Source organism: Aquila chrysaetos, chromosome 1, assembly GCF_900496995.4.
Source record: "Aquila chrysaetos chrysaetos chromosome 1, bAquChr1.4, whole genome shotgun sequence".
NCBI classification, from domain to species: Eukaryota; Metazoa; Chordata; class Aves; order Accipitriformes; family Accipitridae; genus Aquila; species Aquila chrysaetos.
In genome coordinates, this window is record NC_044004.1 from 62,493,851 (window position 1) to 62,514,056 (window position 20,206).

The 20,206-nt window shown below is 41.6% G+C and overlaps 1 protein-coding gene across 27 annotated transcripts in view; it reads right to left on the reverse strand.

Moving 5' to 3' along the window:
• The window catches only part of ADGRL3 (adhesion G protein-coupled receptor L3), a 529,386-nt gene that overhangs the window by 211,024 nt on the left and 298,156 nt on the right, over positions 1 to 20,206 (reverse strand). For all 27 annotated transcript variants that reach the window (XM_030013851.2, XM_030013889.2, XM_030013708.2 and 24 more), the window contains one exon: positions 16,916 to 17,025. In XM_030013851.2, coding sequence (XP_029869711.1) covers positions 16,916 to 17,025 — 110 coding nt within the window. The remainder of the gene's footprint in view (positions 1 to 16,915; positions 17,026 to 20,206) is intronic.

A 20,206-nucleotide genomic window follows, 5' to 3' on the forward strand; every position in this document is an offset into this window, starting at 1 on the left:
TCTGACCAACAGCATGATACAAGGAGTTTGTCCCACTGTTAGCAAAGAGCCCCGCAGAATTCCTCTAATTTAGTCTGATTAAAGTGAAATAAAATGGATTTTTTCCCATTAAAATAAATATCAAAGTAGCACTTAAGAAACTTCTTGCTTAATTCTAGAGCTTTGTTTTGATTTATTTATTTTCTTTGCCTGAAGAGAGGGCTGTGTAAATGCTGCACTGTTAAGGGAAAGAAGTTCAAACTTTACATAAGGGCTTTTTGCCCAGTGTCTCTTGGCATGCTTCCTTGGGTTTTAGATTGCTTTGTATGGTGAAGCATTACAGAATAAGATAACACTGTGTTATCTAGGCACTAAGGAAGGGCTTTGCGCTAAAGAAATTGAGCCAAAATTTCTTTTCAAGGAGAGCAGAGAGTGCATTTGAATAAGCACTAAATTCAGCAGGGGAATAACTAATATGATTGGTTTTAAAGACACAAAAATGAATATTTTGCTGTTATGAATGATAAGTGTGAATTTTAAAAGGCCAGAGGAAGAACATACATGCTTTCTACTCCCAGTTTCAGCCAAGACACTGTAGCAATTTTATAAATCAGAAAGTAAGCAAATTATTGTGATTTTATTTTTGAACGGCTACTATCACAAAATACCTTTGGCTCATTTGTTCTGGCAATACATGCCTTAATGATGTATTTTGCATCATAGCCAACAAGTGTTTTTGCAGCATATTTTGTAAAAGAGATGAAGATTTTTAACAGCCTGTTCTCCACCAAATTAAGCACCAATCCTGCAGATGCTTACAGTTTATTTGTTTCCAGATAAGGCATGTGCATAGACTTTTACGTCTGTAGTAAAAATAGGCACGCGCTCAGAGAATGTAGTCTCCAAGATTGTTGGTCCAGTTTCTGAGGACTGCTGGGCTGCAGTCATCTGGATGCAAACGAATTACAGCATTGCTTCACCTGGATTGTCCTTCAAAAGCCAGGCTTTTATTCCGCAACAACTCTTTATTTAGAGTAATTGTTTTATTTTTAAAAGAAAGCAATGCAACAGATGTAGATTGAAAGGAAAACTGGCTTACTGAAGGAATACATAGTATTTTTTGCAAAGCCAGGCACCTGACAAAGCACCCATCAATGTCATCATGATACACCTTGATCTTAGGTTACCAGCCAGACCCTTGCAGTAACATTGTACAAATTTCTTGCAACTTCAGGTAAGAAATTTTGCAGAACGTCCCTGTCCCAAGGCCCCTTGGGAAAGGCTGATCTATACTTGTGCTGCAAAAACAAATTTCACCCTTGGCCAGACAGGTGCAGCTCCCACCAAACTGAGAAAGAGCAGGATCCTCTTACACCGGAATTGATGTTTGCTCACAGTCTTCCATCATGCAGTATTTCATGGTCTTCATTTTTGGGTTATTAAAATAGGATGTTATCCAACAAGTAGAGGGGAAGAAGGGGTCAGGGAGTTGGTTCCTGTCTCAGAAGTGGCAGCTAAAGCTGCTGAGCAACATGTGTTTCTCATTTGAAATGTATCACTCATTCTTAAAAACAATAATACATACCATCTGTTGCAGCCATTCATAATTGATAAGATTTGGGCTGAGTTTGACTGTGACAACCCATTTCAACATGAGTATCGACGTGCAGATGAAGAAGTGTCGCAAAGCAATTCGTCGGAGCTTTCCTTGCCATACATTATAGCCAACAATGGCCAACTGTCTCCAGGCACACACATGGTGCTCTAGAAGCCCCATTTATCGAGTCACTGTAAAGTGTCTGCATCTTCCCATGGCAAAAATAGTTTAATAATTTGGCACCGTTTCCCTCGAACAGTTAACAAATTGCTAGATGTTCGTGTGACTGTGCAGAGCAGTTGACTGTGTCAACAGAGCTATTAAAATGCAAGGATACACAAGGCATATTTTAGAATAGAATAGAATAGAATAGAATAGAATAGAATAGAATAGAATAGAATAGAATAGAATATTTTCAGTTGGAAGGGACTTACAAGGTTCATCTAGTCCAACTGCCTGACCAATTCAGGGCTGATGAAAAGTTAAAGGATGTTACTAAGGGCATTGTCCAAATGCCTCTTAAACACTGACAGGCTTGCGTCACTGACCACCTCTCTGTGAAGCCTGTTCCAGTGTTTGACCACCCTCTTGGTAAAGAAATGCTTCTTAATGTCCAGTCTAAACCTCCCCTGGCACAGCTTTGAACCATTCCGACGTGTCCTATCACTGGATTCCAGGGAGAAGAGATCAGCACCTCCCTCTCTGCTTCCCCTCCTCAGGAAGCTGTAGAGAGCAATGAGGTGACCCCTCAGCCTCCTTTTCTTCAAACTAGACAAATGCAAAGTTCTTAGCTACTCCTCACAGGACATGCCTTCCAGCTCTTTCATCAGCTTTTTTGCCTTCCTCTGGATGCATTCGAGTACTTTAACATCCTTCTTAAATTGTGGGGCCCAGAACTGCACACAGTACTCAAGGTGAGGCTGCACCAATGCTAAATAGAGTGAGATAATCACCTCTTTCGACTGCCTGGTTACGCTGTGTTTGATGCACCCCAGGATGTAGTTTGCCCTCTTGGCTGACAGGGCACACTGCGGACTCATATTGAGCCTGCTGTTGACCAACACCCCCAGATCCCTTTCTGCAGGGCTGATCTCCAGCCACTCCTCTCCCAATTTATACTTGTGCCTGGCCTTACTGTGTCCCAGGTAAAGAATCTGACAGTTGTTCTTGTTAAATTTCATCCCATTAATCATTGCCCAATGCTCCAATCTATCTAGACGCCACTGCAAGGCATCTTGTCCTCAAGACAGCCAACAGCACCTCCCAGTTTGGTATCATTAGCAAGCTTGCTAATGGTGCATTCAAGTGCTGCTTCCAGATTATTGATAAAAATATTGAACAGAACTGGCCCTAGAGTTGAACCCTGTGGAACAGCACCGGTGACTGGTCACCAGCCAGATGTAGCCCCATTCACTACAACCCTTTGAGCTCCACCCTTCAGCCAGTTCTTCACTTACCGCACCATAAACCCACTCATCTCACAGCTGGACAACTTGTCCAGAAGGATGTTGTAAGGGGCAGTATCAAAAGCCTTACTAAAATCCAGAAAAACTACATCCATCACCTTCCCTTCATCCACTAGGTGGGTGACCTTATCAGAGAAGTATATCAAATTAGTTAAACAGGACTTTCCCTTTGTGAACCCATGTTGACTGTACCTGACAATTGCATTGTTCTTTAAAGGCCTTTCAGTAGTACCCAGTATGATCATCTCCATAATTTTTCCGTGAACTGGGGTTAGACTAACAGGTCTGTAGTTCCCTGGGTCTTCCCTCGTGCCCTTCTTGTAAATTGGAGTAACATTGGCTAGCTTCCAGTCAGCAGGGACCTCCCCAGACTCCCAAGACCTTTGGTAGATGACTGAGAGGGGTCCTGCTATAACATCCACTAGCTCCTTCAGTACTGCAGCCACATGGACTTGTGAACATTCACAGCAGATACAGCTGGTCCCTTACAATTTCAGTGTCCACAAATAGAAAGTCACTGCTCCCGTGGTCGCAGTCCTCCAACTCAGGGGACTGGGCAGCCCAAGGTCTAAGAGTATTATTAAAGACTGAGGCAAAAAAAAAAACATTGAATGCCTCTGCTTTTTCTTCATCCCTATTAGTCAAGTGACCATCTTCAACAAGTATCAGTCCAATGTTTTCTTTAACATACTTAAAAAAGCCCTTTTTGTTACCTGACACAACACTGGCCAGTTTCAACTCTGGTGAACTCTGAGCTTTGGACTTTCATGTCTTCCTCCTGCACATATGAACCACAGCTCTGTCATCTTCCTTGTATCAAGCAAAAATGTGAATGACTGTTTTGTGTACTCTGATACTGGTTTGAGGCTTTGCTAGCCTTTTAGTTTTGTCCCTGAGAGGAGACAGGAGCATGAAGCAGTCCTCTTTGAGAAGGAAATGCCTTTCCTTCACACTGGAAATATTTCTCCCTATTATCATTACTGCACCACAAATATCTCCACTCACAAATCTGAAAGCCCAGACTCACTCTGTTTAATAACCAAGGTTGCACTGATTTTAATACAGCCCAATTTCACTGTGTGCATTCAAATTCCCTCCAAGTCAACAAGAAAACTCCCAAGCGATTCAGTAGGGTCTCGTCAAAAGCATGTGCTCAAAGACAACTACTACACCTTTATTAAGCCTGTTTTTTTAAACAAAAAATACCACAGAAAAAAACCTCCAAAACTTAAGACATTATTTTAACTTAAACATGACAATTGAACCAGGACATATTTTTAATGGATTCTACTTGAAACACTGACTTTTGGTTTTCGAAGTACCAGCCGCAGAATGTAGATTTGTCACTTTATGATAATTACTAATATCCTCCCCCACCAGAGTCATCTGGAACATATTTAATTATTGACTTCATTGAAAATGTACATGGCACATGCTCACTCTTCTGAGTGAGTCTTTAAATGGACAAAGGCCCATTTGTTCCTTCTTTGAAAAACCAGCCTCAGCACATAAAGTGACCCCCAAATTAGGATTCTGTTATTTGCATATAGCATATACAAAATGTAAACATGCAAGCTGACATTCATCAAGTATTTAAGCACATGCCTAAGTATAAGCGTCCCAGCAGTCTCCATGGGAAAAGCCCTAGTGAAACCAGAGGTACAACTGTGCCTCGTACAAATATTCACAGGGTAAATTTATTCCTGTGTTACAGCTCATGCCTCTGCATCTCATCTCCTAGTCCATATCAAAGCCGACTTGGGTGTGCCTGTATGTACTGCAGGCACTCCCCACACATGAACCCTGCCATGTCAAACCTGTGGCAGTACTCAGATACCACTGTATTTTCCCTGCTACATTTTAATAGCTGATGCCTCCATATTTCCAGCTCTATACTGAGTATCAACTAACAGTCTTTCTTTTTTCAGGCACTGCCAACCCGAGTATAAATACCCAAAGCAGCAACAGGATACAAATGCAATTATACTTCAAGCAGGACTAATTTCAGCCTATAAGAAAAAGACCACCAGTAGCAATATAGTGTAATTTCATACTGAGGAGAGCCACTAGCCACTCCTTTCTGCTCTCCCAAGTGAGGCTAGAATATCAAAGTCATTTATCTTGCAATTTCAATGGTTTGTGCCAAGTCTTACCAATAAATAAATATCTCCAACATCACCTATGCATTGTTTCCTGATTTTTCTTCTCCTTAGGGTCAAATTTTCAAACCCCAGTCTGCATTTGCTACATGGACTTCACATTCCCCCCATCCCTTCAGTTTTGCTGCAGAGACGTGGAACTGTCTTTTAAATTCGCAATCAGAATAGCACTTGAATGCACAATTTGTTGCTTTAAATAGTAACATAAGTGGAATAACTCCAGAGTGTTTCATATACAGACATTAAAGGCAGATTTCCAGGGGAGCTTAGCTTTCATTAGGGCACCTAAATATAATGGGCTCATTTTCAAAATCCCACAGAGCGCAATAGCTCCTGTTCTGTTTAGCAGAACCATTATTTTGCAAATCTGAACATCTGAGGTTTTGGAAGCTTTCAGGTGCGTGAGTGTGCATCTGTGTGGTCCCGCAAGCCCTTGTAAGAGCTTAAATTGAAAAATGTGCAATTATTAATTTTTAAAGCAAAAGGGACAAAGGCCCAACACTGCCTCTCCTGGGATAAAAAGAAAGGACTCGGCTGGATTACGCAGTGATGTGCTAGCCTCAGCCTCTGCTGAACTAGCATGTGCTCTCCAGCAAAGGACAAGACAATAGTTTCACTCACAGACACCGTTCAACGCACACAAAAGAAAAAAAAAAAGAGAGTTAATGAGGTGCAGCTGAATAATACCTTCACAGAAGCAGAGAGAGAAACCAGGTACATGTCACCTGCAAGGTAAATTAAAATTATACATCTCTGAGGATTATCAGTGAAAATTGAGATATGGAAGGGAATTTGCTTTTGATACTGGAAGGGATAAATACCCAATGTAAATCCTTTTATGTGGGCCTGTAGAGTGGAACAGAGAAATTAAAGATAAATGAGATTAAGACATTTTTTAAAACTATGTTAGACATTTAAGTTACCCATGGAGGGGAAAAAGACTTTGGAAGAGGAGATTAGTTTGGACCCTCAGCAATACATTCATCTGTGAAATCAATTGGAATAAATCCTTCCTAATCTGAATTGGTCATTGCCCCTCCCCACCCCTCCAAGCTAGACACACCCCAAAAAACCCTTAGAAACATTTCTGCATAGCCTGTCAATCAGCCCCAGTAAATGACATGCCATGTCATTTTGTTGGTGAGGTTTGGGATAGGAAACCTGTAGTTGATTTTTTTTTGTTGTTGTTGTTGGAAAAGGATGCCCTGGGGAGGGCCCCTTTGCCTTAGCCTCCCACAAATCCTCCTCCCATTTAATTCCTTTTGGAAACAGAGACAGAAGCTAACCAAAATGAAATGCTATGCAGTCTGTGTTTCTGTCTCCTTTGCTAGAGTTTGAGGTACATACTACTACTGTGGTTTCATGCAGGCCTATATTGTTATTAAAAGTCGACTGGAAATGTTGTTAGCAAGGAAAGTGGAGGAAATGAGTAAAAAAGTAATACATTCAGATGCATTTGGCTCTCTTCCTGGGAGCCCTTTTAATACAAAGAAACTCAACAAAGTTGTATTTTTAGATCTGGAAAGATGCATTTTTGTATTTCACACACTAAAGGGATTTGCCTTAATACACTCAAATTTCCCCCTCCCTCCTCTTTCCTCATGTGCTAGAAGAAATGAACTTCAATCCTCAACTTAACCACTGGATACACATATTCTGTTCTCCCCATTGGCCAGAATAAAAACCAATAAATGTATTTCATTTCTTTTGTGGATTTATAATAGCACCTGGCAAGGATGGTCTTAATCTCCTTACACTGCTTGCACCAATGAAAGAAACCTTTGCAGTATTTCTTGCAAGAGAAATGAAAGGATAATAGGAATAAAATCTGGAAATATAAATATTATCTCCATGAAGATCTGTTATAAAATGTATGAAATCCATATCAATGTCTCCAGAGGGTGCTTGGCATAATAGCGCAATTTAGACAATAGGTTATTAAAGACAGAAAGAAATATATTCCTCTTAATGACGACATAATTGTTCAGAGACAACTGGGAAGTACGGAATCGTGTTTAGACAGCAAACTGGTGGCAAATACCTAGTAGTAGACCTGTCAGAAAGAGATGAAAAATACAGCTCGGTACAAATGACCTAAAGTCAGTGGTTTCTTCCCATTGGTACTCCAGACAAGCCTGTTTGCAGGGGTCAGGCTGCTAAGTTTTGTCAACATCTTTGTTAAGCAAACACAAATCTATTTCAGACATGAGAAAGATGCTCTGCTATTTGGATGTAGAAACATCAAGGTGGAGGGAATGTGGCTTATTAATATATTGAGGAATTCACCAGATTTTTATTCTTCTTTCTGCCCAGTAATGGTTACAATTTCCATTTTAGCTGAGACAGTATCAGTTATTTACTATGCTAGAAATGGGTGTGACAAAGATGAATTTCTCGAAAAAAGCTAATGACTTCAGATAGCCTCAGGTTACCGGGAACCTGACCCAAAGTTTGCTGACACTGCAGAAAGTTTCCCTGTGATTTAATGACCTTTGATTCAGACTCAAAGGCCAAAGGCATTCAGGCAACAGATTGAAAGATTTTAAGAACTTCTACTTTAAATGGCTAAACCCAAACCAACAATATACACTTTTCCATGAAAAATTCAGCTGCTGTGGGACAAGATTGGAAAGGAATAAATGCTGCACAAAAGTCACACAAGGAATTAAGTTACTCCTTTATATTCACAATCTTCATAAAATGAGATAAGTTACACTACTCATCACCGTTTTCCACCTTCAGTTTCCATAATAAACCAATTATAGAGGCCCTAGGGAGAACTGATGGGGTTCTACATCAAGAAAAACATAAAATGTGACAAACACATAACACATCTACAGTAAAGTCTTTGATTTATTTAAAGTCTGGCTCTCCACACCGCAAACTTTGTGATCGTGAGGTGATGGTGGGGATAGAGATGTGAATTTTGCCTCTCTTGCTCTACCACAGAAACCTTTTTATATTCTCGAAGGAAAGAAACCTTCTCCCAGCTGTACTTGCTTAAAAAAAAAACACAACAAAACCCAACATTAAACTACTGTCATGCTTTCCATGCTCCCCCACATTCCCTTCAGTCTGTGAATTTTACCCTTTCAAACTTGTCACCAGTACCCATTTAACTTTCTACATATTTAAGTATTAATTGGAAGGGAAAAAACTAATCTCCTTAATTACACCTATCACTAGAATACCCAAACTTTCACACCAGAAGAATCACACCATTCCTGCTGTTTCTCTCACCTACATTCAATGTGTCCAACATCTCCAAAAGATGCTCAGTGTTTTCCAAATGAATGGAAGTTTTGAATTTGCCTCAAAAAAGTAAGTAAATAAAAATATACCTTTCTTGCCCTAAGACTTGGCGTTCAGACTGCGGGTGTTTAATTTGTACCTTGTGTAGCCCAACACTGTGCCATTCAGACACCTGTCTGTAGAGCACACTTCGGGCTGCTCCTCTCATAGTTCATTATGTAATGGGTTAGTTCAGCTTTCAGTTAAAAAAAGCCATTTTGTAATGTTGCAAAAAGGTATTTTTCTTCGGAATGGAAAACAAAAGGTCTGGAGGTAATGAAATTCTTATAATAGGACCGAGAAAAAGGAGTATACAGGGGTGTAGGGCATCTTTCTGTGCACTTGCGAGCAAATGAAACTCTCCCCTGCCACCTCCTGCAACGTTTTGATTTTCACTGCGCTTGAGTGCAACATCTTCAAAACTACGAAGCTTGTAGATGCCCAGCTTAAATGTCAGACCTCATTTTAAGGCTTACCTCACTTCCATGATTAATTAGGAGTGTAATTTTAAAATACAATGGGCAGAGAAGTGACTCTCAAACATTCATACGACTGGGATCTACTCACTGCGATGACTCTTCCATAAAAACCTGTTCAGCTGGTAAGCTACCAAGTTATTTTTCTAAGTGGTATTAATGCATGTCCATCAAATTATGTCCTTACCAACTTTGACAGCAAATCTGCAATAAAACACCCCACGATCAGCTGACAAGTTCATAGGGGCCCAGGCTATAACAGACTCCAACTCTTTTCCCCTGCAGCGTTACAGATCTAATACAATTAAGCAGAAGCACTGTGGTGACTTTTCTGATAAAGAGAGCATGTGCAACTTAAAGATACATGGGAGCGCAACCTGTTGTGCATGGAGATACGATTTTCAGAACCAACACACGGTGTAAATACCGAATGCATCAGTGAATAAAGGCATTTAAATATGTTAAGCCTGCGACTGGGGAGTGATGGGCCAGTTCAGGAGGTGATCAGCTAAACACTCATCTGAGAGAAACAGAGAAAAGGAAAGATTACTTTTCACGCAAGGGCTCATACTGGCACAAGTGGGAGACATGAAGAAGTGTCCCACAACCTAGAGGAAAGGACCAAGATGACAGGAACCAGCAGGAGCTGGCTTTTCACAGTAGCATGCTGGAAATTATAGATGGAACAGGTAGTGGTGGCCTTCATACTATGGAGATTGCCTAACATTTATCTAACTTCTCCTCACAAGAAAAAACATAGTGCTCCTGCTGACAGCAGACCTTTAAACCAGTATGCATTACAGGCACACACACCCGAAATCACCTTGTTCCTTTAATTTAAACCAAACTCATTTCAGGTTCAAAAATGAACCATGTTGTCATATATTTCACCATGTCTCACAAAAACATCCTTTTTCCCTCATCTCAGGCTACTTTCAAGTTTTCAAACAACTTTATTTCCCCCAGCTCTCAGCACTTAGTTCTCTGCCCCTTCTTGAAAACTATGCATATGCCTATGCGGATAGTTCAGCCTCCAGGTTCGCAAAGCCCCAAAATATCATGTCCTAGTTTCAGCTGGGATAGAGTTAACTGTCTTCCTAGTAGCTGGTACGGTGCTATGTTTTGAGTTCAGTATGAGAAGAATGTTGATAACACCGATGTTTTCAGTTGTTGCTAGTAGTGTTTAGACTAATGTCAAGGATTTTTCAGCTTCTCATGCCCAGCCAGCGAGAAAGCTGTTGGCACAAGAAGTTGGCACAGGACACAGCCAGGGCACCTGACCCAAACTGGCCAACAGGGTATTCCATACCATGGGACGTCCCATCTAGTATAGGAACTGGGAAGTGGGGGCGGGGAATCGCCGCTGGGGGACTTGCTGGGTGCCAGTCGGCGGGTGGTGAGCAATTGCACTGCGCATCATTTGTACATTCCAATCCTTTCATTATTGCTGTTGTCATTTTATTAGTGTTATCATTATCATTATTCGTTTCTTCTTTTCTGTTCTATTAAACTGTTCTTATCTCAACCCGTGGGTTTTGCTTCTTTTTCCCGATTGTCTCCCCCATCCCACTGGGTGGGGGGGGAGTGAGTGAGTGGCTACGTGGTGCTTAGTTGCTGTCTGGGGTTAAACCACGACAATCATGTTATTTTAATTAAGGGTGCTTTCCAACTGGCTGTTGTATAGGTGCACTCTCCCCACAAACACAGCAAAAGGAGACTGATAGGGGAAGTAGCATGTCCTTCATTTCTGCCTGCGTGGATAAAGAACCAACAAGCAAAGCTGGGAATTTCAGTGAATACAAAAAAGGGTTTTTTTGGCCGCAATGCCCAGGAAATTGTATGCCTTGGAAGAAAGGCAATTTGTCAGCAGGATACAAAATAAAGATTCTTTGCTCAGAAATAATCATAATGGGTAGTTAGGTCTTGTGGGGTTTTGTTTGTTTGTTTGTTTGTTTTCTCTTAAATTATTGTTCCTAGCCCATGCACACAAATAATTTATTTAACTAAATAAAACAAAGGACACCTGGCTTTAGGGTGCAATTCACTCATTACTGACCAAAGCACAAGAGGTGGGTTTAAGTCCTTGGGAACACTTGCCTTTTTCACCAGCGGGCCCCAGGGGACAAAGTTCTCTTTGGAAAAAAGATAAAAAAGAAAAAAAAACAAAAACCCAGAGTGAAAGAAAACTGGAGAAGCTGCAAGTCCATTTGTTTAACAAAACACAGCACTGCTCTCAGTGGGCAAACACTGCTTCTCAACCGTTAGGGAAGGTGGCAAGCAAATGCACACAGGGAAAGCCTGGAGGCCACATAATGGTCTTACAACACTCCCGAAATAATTAAGAACCATATTCTTGGGAAAAAGTGGCCTCATTAAATTGTTTTCAGATTGCAATTTTCACCCAGCTTCTCCCCCCTCTTTCCCTTTCCACCAGCAATCTTGGAGCAATGAAAATATCAGTTTGCTTTCTCATGCTTGTATTCTCTTAAAAATGTCATTATTCAATTACCTGTCTATTCACTGGCCCTAAGGTCCAGCAGAGCAGATATTGTGAGCCTTCATTTAATGTTTTCAAATGCACTTCAGTCCACTTGTGATACAATAAAACTTTATTGAATTCTGTTCCCACATCACACTTACCATCCCTCACTTTTATTGATATGTGAGCCCATCTACTCTTCTGTCAGCAATAAAAGGAATATTTCTAGCAGAAATGACCTTTCCTTCCATCAATACAGCGACTGGGAAATGTGATTTCAGGTTCCAGGTTTAAAAAGAAAAAAATCTTAAGAAAAGAGAAGATGAACCATGCTCAAGCATTGTTTTCCTTCCCCTTGTTAGCATTAAAGAAGCAGGAAAATCTCTGTAAGCACCAATGATATTTGGTGCCTTCATAACATTTGTTAGCCTGTTTACCCAGAAGAACAGAAAGGAAGGACGATTCATCCTTCCTCGGAAGCCACGAACATTTTTCCCTTGCAGGAAACAGCCCTTTGAATAGATCTTCCCAATATTAAAAGCTGATGGACTTGTTACCTGGGTATGAAGCAAGTTATCATCATCACAGTGGGATATGCCATGCTCAAGGCACCCATTTTGCTCCCTCCTGCTGCTGCCATCCTTTCCATCAATGCAGCAATGGGCTTGTCCTCGTTGAGCCCCTATCTTTTCTCCACTTTGTCCTGCCCTACACCTTAAAATTTCCAAGTCTTTATTAAAAACCAGAATGTTTCTTAAGAACAACAGTGCACAAGTTATTCTGTGTACTCCAAAACCTAGAACCTAAGGGAATTGAGAGCTTAGGAAAAACTGAAAGTAAATTTGACTCAGCTAGCTAAATCCTCTTTCCAACACCACACTGGATCCTTGGGAGCCTGAATGGTTGTCTCTAGGGGGAAATGAACAGAAAAAGCACTCCAAAATACCTCTGGGCTTTCAACTCGCACCTTTTTCGAAACCGAAATAAAATCTAAATGCAGACAATCCTTAAATTTCAGTCAAAGCCAGTGGGAGATAGTTACATGTTGGAAAATCTGCCCCTGTTCTGACTTGGGGTATCACCCATGAAGGGCATCACTGCTGCCGCGGTCCACAGAGCATGGGTGCTCAGGAGAGGGAAGGGAAGGAGGCTCGTCAGCCTGGAGTGGGTTGTTCTTTCTTTTCATCCATCTCAGAAATACATGAAGGACTACTAAAACACGGATGGTTTGAGCTGTAAAGTGTTACATGCATACAAAGGTGTATTTGCATAGGGAAAACCAACACGCTGGTTCAGATTTATCAGATTATCAATAGAAAATCTGGCTGCTTACAATGATAACTAGCTCAGCAGCTCTCCCACCCCCACTGGTCTTGCAAAACTGGACTCTTGCTTGTCACCAGTCTCGTGTACAGCATTGGACAAACGGCTCATCTGCTTTCTGTGCTGGCTCAAGAGTAAAATGGGAAGTCCCTTAGCACATTGCAAAGATGAAATAAGAGAAATTACACTCCTACATGTACTGGCACCATGACAACAGGACTGTACAAGCACCAGAAGAAGATACTGAAGTGTTTCTGCAATGAGAGTGTTGATCTAGCTTCACAAAACCACCTCTACCACTGCTGTTCCCATTACCCATTTAACACTGTTCCCTAAAGGGAGAAGGGAAGAGGGAAGGGATGCACTAGGAAACAACAACAGAGTACTGGATCAAAGGAGCCCTTGCAAAGTGAGGTTTCTCATACTTACACACAGTGTAACGCAGCCTAAAATGCAGTTTCAGACATCTCTCCGCAACGTGCCATGTGTCCACAGCTCTGGCAACAGCAAACTGCAGGTCTGCAGTAGTACATACTTAACAGAAAACCACAGAAAACCTCTCTGGGTCAGTAATGATTAAAAGAACATTCAATTTAAGAAAATTGGAGTAGTAATTTCAGTATTTCAGAAGGGGCAGTATTTAAAGCAGATGTCAGAGAAATAAACACCACATGCCAAGGCCTGCTTTGAGAAACACAAAATTAATTTTGTAACTTTTTCTGATACCAGAAAAATAGGACAATCGATGCCACTGAAGCCTGCCAAATTAGTCCTGGTATCTTTTCACCTGCTGAAATCACTTGCTTTTCACTTGCTTTTCATTGTCAGAGGGCAACAAAAAAAAGGCCAGTGGTCCTTGGAATGACTGTCCATTTTTGTAGACAGCATCTGTCATCACATAAACTGACTACAGGGTCAGGAAAATAAGGAGAGGACTGGGCTATCTGCATAATCATCTGTTGTCTTCCCCACATGTCAAGAGTAGCTGCAGCCTCATGAAACTTTCCTTGTCAGGGGCATCTCTAGTGAACACACAGGAATGCGGTGTGGAGGGTAATATAAAGGACATTTTAAAATATATGAGCTACTGAAGTTAGAAGAGGTTTGTTTTTCCCCCTCCTGAGAGGAAAGGGGGCTGCTTTCCTCTTGAAAATGATATGAGTTAGTGGTGGAAGAATTAAATAAATAAATAAATAAAATTGCAAGAGGAGCAGGCTACCCAATGGAGTTTTAAATCTTCCGTAATTTTTCTCCGAGGGAGCGTATACACTAGCACTATATTGAGCATAAGCACCTAAGGTCAGTCCTAACAACATCTGTTAAAGATGACTCCTAAACGCTACTCTCTTGAGACACACACACACTCCCCCTTTGCTGCTGAGCCAGCGCTTCGGTAAACTGTCTCTCTCTGTCCATAAGGAATAATTTGAAACCGTAAGGAGTAGCCCATGCAACCAGACAAAGCAAGCTGGAATTGCACACAAGTACAAGTGCCTGCTGAAATATTAATTCCTTTGTTATGCAACTGCTGTATTTCTTTAGGAGATGGCCATTTGGCAGACACCACCATTCACCGAGAGCTCGGTGCACAAAGCTACCGAGGAAATGTCAGCGGCCAAGGGTTTTCCCCAGCAGTGAGAAGCACTGGGGAGCCTGTAGAGCCCACTCCCCTCCTCCAGCGAAGCATCATGCAAGGTGGCTGGGTGTGGGTAGCTAAGCTAAGAAAGCTGGACCTGAAAGGACTTGGGCAACAGCCCAAATTCGGCAAGAGCGGCTGAAGCACGTGGGCTTGGTGACAAGAATGTGAGGTGACCAACTGATGCACAGCAAACAGCAGAAGCATCACCAAGGGCATTGAGGGAGAAACAGATTTCATCCACCAGGCATAGCTTTGGTCCAACCATACCCTTGCTGACCAGAGCTGACACCTTCCCCATCGCTTGGATGGCTTTCACTCATGGGGCACCCCTGGGGCCCAGGCAAGTAACATCTGCAAAGCTGAGCTGACCATTTTCATCAGAGGGAAGAAATGGAGGCAGTAAAGCCAGGCAGAGACCGAGGTAGGAGAAGAATAAAAGGAGTCCTAGGTTTCCCACTCCACATCTGCAGATGAAGGGACACAGTTTGCCTGAACACAAACAACTTCCGTGGTAATACACTGAATAACAACGCATGAAGATTTCACCCAAAGTTTCCTAGGCAATGCAGAACAACAAGCCCAGGAGATGGGATCCTATTTTACAACATGCTCGCCCCTCGTTTCTCCCCCCATAACTCTACTCACAGATGCACTATATTTGAATCATAAACAAATGGAGGAAACAGCCGTCAAAGCTACTAACTTAATTGCAAAGGCAGCATGGCTTGTTGTCATTGTTGTTTTCCTCCCCACGTTCAGATCATTAAAACATACTCAATCCTTACTGTACATTTGGTACTGAGCAACCTCTCACAAGACTCATTTTACATCTTATACACAGGGCCAACTAACACCTCGGGGCATAATATTCACATATTACCTTTCTCACAAGGCACCGCTATTCCTCTTTGTTTTATATGCAACAAAGGCTACGGAGGGGTTCTAGGTAATGACTATTGCTTTACCAGCCCAGTCTCAGGAGGGAATGGCATACCTCATGCAAATCACGAATCACAAGGAAATACAACCTGCTATGATAAGTGGAAACCGATCTCCCCTCACCCTCCCCACTCACAGTGTCATTTGTAAAATGAAAAACCTCATTTAGAGTGGAATAACTCCAAACTGGTAATTTGGTATGAGCTCACTAGGGCAGACCCTAAAACCCTGATGTCACTCTTTCCATGGGTTTAATACCTCATCCCATAAAAAATATTCCGTCACTCCATTTAGAAGCTTCACATTTTTGTTTAGAAAAATCAAATATGGATACACTGAGCCCCCCACCAGCAGAGAGACAGAGTCTCTCAGCAGAAAGGGTCCCCCTTGCTCAGAGAGGTGGTCTTAGCTGCATCCCTCACCTTGTAGTTTCACGACAAGCAAAACCCCACACAGCCTTTCCATGTCATGGCAACAGGCAGGCGGCCACCTCCTGCATGAGGGATGGGGACCACCCGAGGGGCTGTAAGTTCTTGCTTCCCCTCTGGATAGCATGCCTGTCATTTCTCAGCCACGCTTGCTCTCCTGCAGCCTGTGCTGGAGGCGACGAAGAAGATCCTCTTTTAGTCCTCGAGCCAAATCCTGGGTTTCAGCAAATTGAAGTCTCCTGCTGCTCTCTCAATACAACTCTGTGGCTTGAAAGTGTCCATTCCTGTACCTGCTTTATTATTTTGAGAGGTGTGCTAGGAGCTTTGGCCTACTCAAAATGAAAACCTAGAAATAGTACTGTTATTCACCGCTCAGCCCTTTACAACTGCTAACAAAAAGTAGTATTACTGTTGTTATGTCTTTTTTGAGGTATGCCATTTCTGACAGTAGGACTGTAACTGCGTCTAACAAATTTGGTTTCTACAGAAAGCAAATTCTGAGGTACACTTAACTTTTTGTAGCTCTGACATTTCCTGTTCGATGCATATTGCTGTAATCCCAGATGAGTATCTTTCTACCCTCAAAAATACAGGTTAAATGGCTTGCCTGTAATTTGCCTTCTTAACCTTGGAAGCTTATAAATTATTATTTTCTACCATCAAACATCAAATTTCCCAAGACATTAGCTTCCTACCTCCTTGGCAATACAATACTGTATTTAAGGCACTTAGGAAGTGTCACCAACTACATGGACATAGGTTGGTCGAAGCACACTGATATATGATTACAAGCATAAAACTTTGGAAAGAGAAACTAAGCTAGCAATAGTGCTTCATTCTTCTGGTCTGCTTTCACTAACGTGGCTTCTCAAGTGTTTTCCAAAAGGTGGTATGTCACTGTTACACTGTACAACAAGGAAACATGGGGCACTATTAGGATATTTTTAACCTAAGCACAAACCTTGCACAGAGGACAATTTTTCATATCTTATCAGCTCAGTCTCATATAATGCACGTGGTTTGTCACTGAGCATTTACTTGCCCTCGGGCAACGAGAGACAGGCTCAAGGCTGGCCCAGTCTCCTCAGTAAATCAGATCTCTATTAAAGAAACAAATGCAAATACATCAAGATACATACTGTAAGGGACACATTCATACTGCACTTCCAGGTACTTGTATGTCCCAGGGCAAGGGTCTGGAAACACATCAGGGCCAGCGACAACTGCACATTGGGTCCGATTACTGCATCTGAAAAGCAAGAAAAAAGAGAGTCAGAAAACAGTCCAGACAGCAGGACAGGTCAAGACATTGAACGACCCCTCCAGCATCAACAGGAGTGAAGATGCAGAAGCCAGGACTTCAGCATCAGCTAGGGAAGCTCTCCAGAGAGTGCGCAAAGGCTGATGGCAAACACCAATGTCTTCATCAGCTTATTGCCAAAAGGGAAGAAGCATAGTGGCACAACCCCTTCCCCTACAAGCACTTCTTACGGCACCAGCAGGTATTTCTTTAAAACCAAACCCAGAAGAAGATTTTTTAAAAAATATTACAGGTGAATGGTCCTCTAATTCTTGAAACTCAAACTCCATCACAGTGATCTCAACTAACCTTAAATACCAGCATCTCCACCAAACAAAATACAGAGACTAAACCAACAACATTTGTGGCAAAAATAATAATTGTGTATTTTATAGCAGACATAACAAATATGTTTTACAAAATATTTATAAAGTGTTCCCACAAAAACAGTCACCTTGAATAAAGCTGTTTAATACAAAGCAAAGATTAGAAACTGCAACACTTGACTGGAAAAAAAAAAAAATCACGAAATAAGCTGTCTAAAACCACTTTCATTAGTTATAAATGGCTAAGTTTTATTCAATCATTTTGCCTAGCATGGATGCATCTCCTGAGATGATGTATTTTTTCCAAAAGCAAACATTGTTCTCACTGAGGTTCTTGCCATATAATTGTACAGAGAAGGAAGTGACCCTGTCTGCTGCAGTAAGCATCTTTCAGGTTAAGAGCACACACACACACAGGTTAGGCCCTGCAAGATGCTTTCCCTGTGGCACATACGACTCGCATTCATGGGTGACTGATTTGTGCGTACGTGGAAACCCACATTTGCCTCCACTTTCATGGTAGAAGCACCTCTATGTACAACTTTTGTGTGTTTTGGGGATGCAAAAACACTTAGCAAACAGCAGTTCTGTGGGGCAAATTATCTGCTTGTTTGTTTAAAGGAAAAAAAAAAGAAAGAGAGAGAGAGAGAAATATAATTAGTCTTTGATTTTTATGCTTTTGCGTGCCAGAAAGAGACCTCCTAAGGACTAGACCACTGCATTTACTTTCTCTAAGATGCTGCCTCCTCTGATGTGACATGGGACCCCTGACCCTCCTGCTCTTCTGACAGAAGCCGTGACATCCAGCGCAGAACTCATTTAAGTCTGCAGTAGAAATGCTTCATGTTTACCTGAGGCTATAGTTTGTCAGCCTTAATGAGGATTTTATTTCAGCCCATAAATTAAAATTGATTCATTAGTGACTGCCTTAAGCTCCATAATTTCTTTAATTTTATGGAAAGATTAATAAGAGCTGATACGCTTGCTCATTGGGCTGTTTTGCTGGATAACAGATAATCCAGAGGGCTGGGACATTGTCATGTTTTCTAGTTGAAAGATGACAGTTATCACAGCAAATGACTAGTTTTATCATATACACAGAAAAACAATTTTATTAACAAAAAGGATAAGTTTGTTGTCCTCACCCTTGCTACTTACAGACAGGTGGCTTGGCTGGGATATCACAGGTAGGTTGGACCATGTGAGTGGGCAGTCTTCCAGGAGAGGCTTTGAACAACATCCAAAACTTCACTTTCAACAAAAATCCTTTACTGGGCTCAGTGTGCTTTCAAAAAGCAATTGCACTGGCCTAATCAATAGTCTCTCTGGCTGTAGGGACAGCCCTGGCCACATTACATAGAATAAGAGCAATGGATCAAAGAGACATTTCAAAATCATGAGTCAGGATCCAAAATTATGAGGAATTGGAAGTGGGAGGAGGAACAGACACATTTAGGGTTCATCTGCATGTGTTTTCTTTCTTTCTGTCTGTAAGAAGCGTTTGCTTTGAAAGGCCAAGCATTTCCTTGCGGCCATTTCTTTTTTATGCAAGAACTTGGACACAAAAAACAGAAGCAAAAACATGCAACCTAGAAAGCTCCAGGTTCATAACCAGTATTTCAAAACTTGGTTTGGAAGCCGAAGGCCGTGAACACCAGCTTTAACCTCCCCAAATGCATGCTGTCTTCTCAGATATCACCAAAGAGAGTAAAAGCACCATGATGCAAAGGGTCGAGTGGGAAATGCAGGGTGCTGGTGTGGTCTTTTCCCCCCAACTCCAGCAAGTCCTGAAGTCCCCTTGCACATCCCTGGACTGAGGGGTGGCAAAGCACTGAGCCTACCAAGCACAGAAATATCAAAAGGTGGCAAGATCAAATTGTCACTGCCATCTTGGGGGGGGAAACAGAAAACCAAATTAAAAACTCCCAAATAAAAGCTCAAATACTATGCAGTGGCAGTACTTCACACAATTTGCAAAAAAGGGCTCATGCAAAAAAACCTACCAAAACCAGAAAAACTCAACCTTCTCTCTTTTTCACACTCATTTCATAGGGGCAGCAAGACTGTGTCGGGCACTTGGCATTTCGAGTTTTCTTTATCACCCCAGGGTGAAACATACTGGTTCCCATTCCAGCACACTTAAAGGATGAGGGAAATTTGGACTAAAAACCTTAGAAAAAAACTAATACCTGTTCAAACAACTATTACTGTCAGTCATCAGGCTACAAAAATTTTAAGGGGAGAAAGAGGTAAAAACCACTCATCATTAAAGCTCTGGTTGCTGTGCTTTTGCTTATACTTTTTTCCCACTTTCACAATGGCTTCTTGGTCCCTTCAGTTTTGTCATATTTCTTTCCAGACAGATTAAAGGCCTAGGTGACACTAAGTGACACACAAGAAGTGACATAGAAAAAGAGATGTATAAAAGAAGATGCATCTGTAGCCTTGAAAAGGGAGGGGAAAAATTAATGTAATCATGCTTTAATCCATTCCCAGCAAACCAGCCCACAAGCTCTTCTTTGTAAATGACAGGATTATACATTGAATCTTGGGATTTCTTGGCGCTTTGGTCTTTGTAATACTCACTCCAAACTCCTCTGAGTCATGAGGCTCAGTGCTGGGTATTGAACTTTCCAGTCAATGCAACAAGGATCCCTTCACTTCTTTTCTCTTTTTTCTTCCTTTCCTTTCCTTTCCTTTCGTTTCCTTTCCTTTTTTTCCTTTCCTTTCCTTTCCTTTCCTTTCCTTTCCTTTCCTTTCCTTTCCTTTCCTTTCCTTTCCTTTCCTTTCCTTTCCTTTCCTTT